Source organism: Varanus komodoensis, unplaced genomic scaffold (genome assembly GCF_004798865.1).
Source record: "Varanus komodoensis strain SLA01 unplaced genomic scaffold, ASM479886v1 scaffold1389, whole genome shotgun sequence".
NCBI classification, from domain to species: Eukaryota; Metazoa; Chordata; class Lepidosauria; order Squamata; family Varanidae; genus Varanus; species Varanus komodoensis.
Genome location: NW_025335401.1, coordinates 2212 through 8617, shown reverse-complemented (window position 1 = coordinate 8617; position 6406 = coordinate 2212). Strand labels below are relative to the sequence as shown.

The window sequence follows — 6406 nt, the reverse complement described above, 5'->3', positions numbered from 1 at the left end:
GAATTTTTTGAAGTGCTGTCGTCGTACTTTGGCAAGGCTGAAGGGTCCGGGTGTAAATCGAGGCATGTTTAGTCAGAATGATGGGGATTGTAGGCCTGCTCCTCTGCCTGAACGTGCTCCTGCGTTCGCCCTCATACTACTTTCTTCTTTCTGAAAGGAGCCACTCTGGTGAGGATGGAGTGGCAAAACACGCCCTTGGAGAGCCTGCTGGGGGGGCAGAAAGAAGAGGAAGGGGAGGACTTGAAGCCGTGGCTGGTGGATCTCGACTCCCGCACCTGGAACAGACAGCGGGCCAATTCCAGGGCTCCCGTGCTGCATGTCGTGGGATGAGATGGGGGGCTTGAAGCAGGCGACGGAACGGGTGCAGCCCCCTAGTACTTCGCCCACTGAGGGAAAAGGGGGGCTGTGGCAGACGGGTTGGGGGCGAAACGGAGCGGCTGTGTGTGTGTGTTCCTGGGAGAGATTCGGGTAGAGCGGGCCCTGCCCTGATTGCCATAAACGAGGGAACCAACTCACCCTCTGGCAGCCTTGGGCATTTCACTTTTTGCATAGCAGACTCATCCCATAATCACAGAACAGTCGAGCTGGAAGGGGCCAGAAGGCCATCGGGGCCAAACAGCCAAGCCTGTTTGAAGTTTGGTGTTAGAACGGAGTCTGGGCCAGCCTGCGCCCCCACCCTGCGCCCCCTGCCCTTGCCCATCGCAGCTCATGTGAGCGGGGGACCCCCCCCCCCCGAGGCCGGGAGGGCGTGAGGGACCCTGCGAGAGAGAGTGGGGTTCTGGCTCCCGCAAAGCCACCCCTGAAGGGCCTGACATGGATCCAGGGGAGGTGGGTAAGCATAGCCTCGCCGAATATGTCAAACAAGTGTCAACTACACTGTCAACTACATAATAAAGAAAATGTATAAAATGTTTTATAGATGGTATTGGTCAGCAAATAGATTAGCTAAAATGTTTCTGAATATGCCAAACAAGTGTTGGGAATGCAAGCAAAAACCTGGTATTTTTTACCACATGTGGTGGACTTCTGACGAAGCAAAATAATACCGAGTCAAAATCCATAGATGGCTTGGGGAAATGTTGCAAAGACCTGTAATGTTTAAACCAGAAATATTTTTGTTAGGCATTCTCCCAGACGATTTTCGTAAACAATGTATATATTTGACATTGCATGTAATTACAGCAGCGAGGATTGTATTTGCACAATGTTGGAGGGATGAAGAGTTACTGACACAGACTTGATCTTAAACAAGCTATTGGGCTGCGCAGAAATGGACAGACGGACATTATCCCTTAAGGAAAAAGAAGATACCGCTTACTGCCAAACTTGGGACTTTTTCTACCATTGGCTAGAGAATGGGAATTTTAATTAGGGCTGAAATACATAGCAATTGTAGAGAGAATAAGACTTTTAACCCAGTAAGTCTGAAGTCTTTGGAATAACTATTTGTTTAGTCAGTTGAAAACAATGGCTGCCAAAGTGCAATCCAGACACACAGGAGGCAGTAAAATGCCCCACAGCCCCTCCTGTTCCCCGTCCAGCTCAGATGTGGGGGCTTGGAGCTGTGGAGCTTTCTTTCCCGACTTGCGTGCGATTGTGGCAAAAGACTTGCTCTTGCATCTGTGCTCAGCACAATGGAAACTTCTAGGTTTTCCTTTCTACAAATGCAAAAGGACCTGCTGGGTGTCTGGACAGAGGGATCCCGAGACCGGGAACTGGTGCAGGCCTTCTCACGAGGTCCTTTCCACCACCATGTGAATTATTTCGATGGTGTGGTGCACAGGTGACAATCCTCTCCCAGCATGATGCTTTCCCACTGCCCTCTGTGCTGAAAAAAACTGTTACACCAAAAAAAACCCTTCAAAAATATTTCCCCTCAAGTTAAATAACCAAGACTACCATCAGAGTGAGGCGATTCCTTCGTTTATTGCAATAGACGGGGAGAGCCCGCTCTGTCAGAATCTCTCCGAAGCACAAACACACATCATCTCCTTTGTACCCTAACTCGGCCGCCAGAACCATCCCCAATTCCCTCGGTGGATGAGGTACTAAGGGGGTGCAGTCTTTCCGTCTGCCTACTTCATATCTCCCGTCTCATCCCACTACATACATCTACATACATCACATGTGCATTATAATTAGCCCATATTCCTTCAGACAGGCTTCGTTGTTTGCCTCAGTGTTTCTCAGTCACTGAGTTACTTCCTTCAAAACAATCCTCTGAGCATGTGCAAGGAGAAATGCCTCAGGTTCCAGGACGTGGTGTTTGGTCCTGTGCTCAGATGCAGACTGGTCAACCATGCAGGTCCTCCATTCGGCCATGAAAGTTGGGCCTTGGCTGCTCCAAGCTTCCTTCCTTTCAGGCAGGATTTCCCCAGTGCTCCTCGTCCTGGCTTCCCGCAGGTGACATGTGGCAGGACGAGGAGAAAGGGGAACAGCTGGGGGGCAGATGCCACCTGCCGGAAGAAACAGCCAGAACAGGACTGGACGAGAGAAGCAGGAGGTAAGACCAACCGCGGCATGGAAGCGAGCAGCCAACCCCAGGACACCTCCGTATGTGGCCAAGTTCACGAAGGAGCCACATGCTCTGAGGGGGAGGCGGGGGGCCTGTGTGTTCCCACCAGGTTCCCTTTCCCAGAGCAAGTGAGCTGTCGCTCGCATGGTCTAAGGGGGCAGTTCCGCAGGGCAGGACCAGCAAGGGCCACCCTCCCAAAGCAGCATCCTCTGGCTGGAGAGTCCACCGCAGCCAGGAGGTCCGGACTGGGAGAAGGACAAGGGGAGGGGCACCAGTGCCAAGCCGGGCAGTGCCAGCCCTGCCCCGCCAGCCTGCCCGCTCCTCTTTGGCCTGACAAAGGACCGGATCAGGGGGTCCTGGCTCGGGATTCATCTGACAGAAGACTCCCAACTTCCCCAGGAACCCTGGGGAGGACTGGCAGGAAGTGGGAGAAGCAGAACCGGTATTAGTATTAATTGCTCCACCCCCCCCCTCCACCTGCTGCTGAGATCTAAATTTTCAGAATTTCCTTTTATCTGTTGGACTCCTCCCACCCACAGGTTCCCTGGCTTGACCCCCAGTTGAGTGTTTTGGGAGAGGATGAAGAGTGCCTGCCTCTCCATTTTATCCCCCGTGTGTCTGATCTTAGGAACCCCAATACGGTTCCCCCTCACTCGCCTCTCTTCTCAATTCAACAGTCCCAACTTTGAAGCCTCCACTTGAAGTGGAGAAGCTCCAGCTCCTTCACAATTTCGCTACTCTTCCCTGTAATTTCTCCAACGCCAAAATGTCAGTCTTTAGCTGTGTCAACCAGAACAGGAGACATTTCTTCTAGTGCAGTTTCACCAGAGATTTCTACAAAGGGAATAAGATCCTGAAATTCTATTCTGGATTCCACTCCTAATTATGACCAGAATGGAAATGGCCTTTTTCACACTAAAGGAGTAAAGGGCTGGAATTTTCATAAGTTTCCATCCTCAAGATACCTCCCCAGTTTGTGTTCCTTGATGGCTCCGAATATGAATTTTCAGATGGCTCCGTAAACCTTGATGCTGGCTGAAGCTCTTTCCACATTCGATACATGTGTATGGCTTCTCCCCAGTGTGGATTCTTTGATGTCTTTTAAGACTTCCACCATCACTGAAGCTCTTTCCACATTCTATGCATGGGTATGGCTTCTCCCCTGTGTGGATTCTTCCATGTCTTTTAAGACTTCCACCATTACTGAAGCTCTTTCCACATTCCATACATCCGTATGGCTTCTCCCCAGTGTGGGTTCTTTGATGCCGAGTAAGATGTCCACCATCCTTGAAGCACATTCCACATTCCTTACACTTGTATGGCTTTTCCCCAGTGTGGGTTCTTTGATGGCCTCTAAGACCTCCTGTGTCACTGAAGCTCTTCCCACATTCCATGCATGTGTAAGGCTTCTCCCCAGTGTGTGTTCTTCGATGGATGGTAAGATGTCCATGGACCCTGAAGCTCTTCCCACATTCGATGCATGTGTATGGCTTCTCCCCAGTGTGAGTTCGTTGATGCTGAGTAAGAGCACAATTCTGACTGAAGCTCTTTCCACATTCCATGCATGTGTATGGCTTCTGCCCAGTGTGTGTTCTTTGATGCTGAGTAAGATTAAAATTCTGACTGAAGTTCTTTCCACATTCCATGCATGTGTATGGCTTCTCCCCAGTGTGGGTTCTTTGATGGACTCTAAGACCTCCTCTGTCACTGAAGCTCTTCCCACATTCCATGCATATGTAAGGCTTCTCTCCAGTATGTGTTCTTCGATGGTATGTAAGAGTTCCTTTGTAACTGAAGCTCTTTCCACATTCCATACATGCATACGGCTTCTCCCCACTGTGTGTTCTTCGGTGGATAGTAAGATATCCATGGACCCTGAAGCTCTTCCCACATTCCATGCATGTGTATGGCTTCTCCCCAGTGTGAGTTCTTTGATGCTGAGTAAGATGTCCACTATTCTTGAAGCACATTCCACATTCCATACACTTGAATGGCTTTTCCCCAGTGTGGGTTCTTTGATGGCCTCTAAGACCTCCTCTGTCACTGAAGCTCTTCCCACATTCCATGCATGTGTATGGCTTCTCCCCAGTGTGAGTTCTTTGATGCTGAGTAAGATTACAATTCTGACTGAAGCCCTTTCCACATTCCATGCATGCGTATGGCTTCTCCCCAGTATGGGTTCTTTGATGCCGAATAAGACTTCCATTCACAGTGAAACTCTCTTCACATTCCATGCATTTGTATGGCTTCTCCCCAGTGTGTGTTCTTCGATGCCTTGTCAGATGTCCCCTCTTTCTGTATTCCATGCCTTTATTTGGGATGTCCCCTTCATGCATTTTTTAATGTCCAGAAGGATTCTCTGGATCACTGAAGCTCTTACCATATCCTATGATTTATATCGCTCCTGTCTAGCCTGGACTCTTCCATCTTTTCAAAGTCTTTGGCGGATGAGAGAGAGAACACCTTGTGTCGCATCGGAGCAACTCAGCCTTGTCGCAACTAAAAACAACAGCGATGTTGGAGCGCTGGGAGGAGAACAGCAGAAAGAGAAGTTTAGGCCTCCTCTAGAACTGGGCATGCTCAGCTTCAGGAAGATAAGTCTGAGTGGGGATATGAGGGCGCTCTGCAAGTGCTTGAAAGGAGGCACTCAGAGGAGGGCAGGGGCTCTTCCCGCTGATCCCCGAGCATTAAACATGGGAGTGAAGGCCTCAAGTAACACGAAGCCCACTTCCAGACAGATATCAAGAACAATTTCCCGACTGTAGGAGCAGTACGGCAAAAGACCAGTTACCTGGGAGTCTGTGGGCTCTGCCACACTGGAGGCATTCAAGGTGCAACTGGACAGGCATCTGAGAGGGGCGGTTTGACTTAGGGCCTGCACAGAGCAAGGGGGCTGGACCTGATGGCCCTCCGGTGCATTCCAGCCCTTCTCCCCTTTCATACTCCCTTGCAGGGCTGCCCTGGAATCACAGAGGAGTGGAGTCGCAGGGGTCCTGGGAGGCTCCAGGCAGGACTCCAGCCTGACAGGTGGCTGTCCAGATGCCTCAAGAACACCTCCAGGGGCAGGACGGCGGCTCGGGGAGGGCGGCTGAAGGGAGAGAGGGAGGGCAGGAGCCAGGCAGGCACAAGAAGAGCAGGGAAAACACGGCCTTCTGCAGCCACTTGTGCAAAATAGGGATGATCCAGGCATGGGGATTTGCTTTCTCCAGCTCCAGGGGAGCAGGCCAAGGCATTTAGTTAGCCCAGGCTTTGCCTTGAACCTCGTCCTTGGAAGGCGAATTAGAGCTCAGATGCGGGCCATGCTCCCCCTCGCCCTCTCCCCACTCCTGCGCGGCACAACGGGAACAGAGCAGCCCCGTGGCTTCTCCATCGGGGGGGGGGGGCGCGGGGCGGGGGCTCTTTCCTGGGAAGGAAGGCCTCCGCCATCACGACAGCTCCTCCCTCCTCCATGCACGGATGTGGTTCCTCTCTGGGGTGCCTCCTCTGAGGTGTCCTAAGAGCTCCATGTGCGTGGGAAGAGTCTATGCCTGGCTTTTCCCGTGGGGATTCTTCCACGGAGCTGAAGGTGCTGGTTCTAGCTGACGCCCGTCCACATTCAATGAATTTCCAGGGCATCTGGGGCTCTCCAATTTGGAGTCAGCCTTCCACGTGCAGTGAACCTCCTCGCCCCCCTCCTCTTCGTCCTCCTGCCCCCCGCGAGGCTCGCCTCGCTGCAACGGGGCTGAACTGCTCCCCGGGAACGGCTCCCAAGAGGGGATCCCGCCAGGGGAATCTCGCCGCGGTTTGCACCTCGAGAGCTGGGATCGGATCCTGCAGGCGGCCCCTCCATTCCAGTGCCGGGGGGGGCTGACGACCCCCCACTCTTCCCTCCCGCAGGCCCCATGCTCGGCC

General features: G+C 52.3%; 1 protein-coding gene across 1 annotated transcript; it reads right to left on the bottom strand.

The window, feature by feature from the left end:
- Window positions 1–3129: 3129 nt before the first annotated feature.
- Window positions 3130–5492, bottom strand: LOC123019797 (zinc finger protein 470-like). Its single transcript, XM_044422862.1, has one exon. It carries the CDS (start codon window positions 4849–4851, stop codon window positions 3472–3474), a length of 1380 nt encoding a protein of 459 aa, XP_044278797.1. The 5' UTR covers window positions 4852–5492; the 3' UTR covers window positions 3130–3471.
- Window positions 5493–6406: the final 914 nt, after the last annotated feature.

What these genes read in the sequence shown, in the direction of transcription:
- LOC123019797 (XM_044422862.1), bottom strand. Translation starts at nt 4,851, where the DNA reads ATGCATGAAGGGGACATCCCAAATAAAGGCATGGAATACAGAAAGAGG.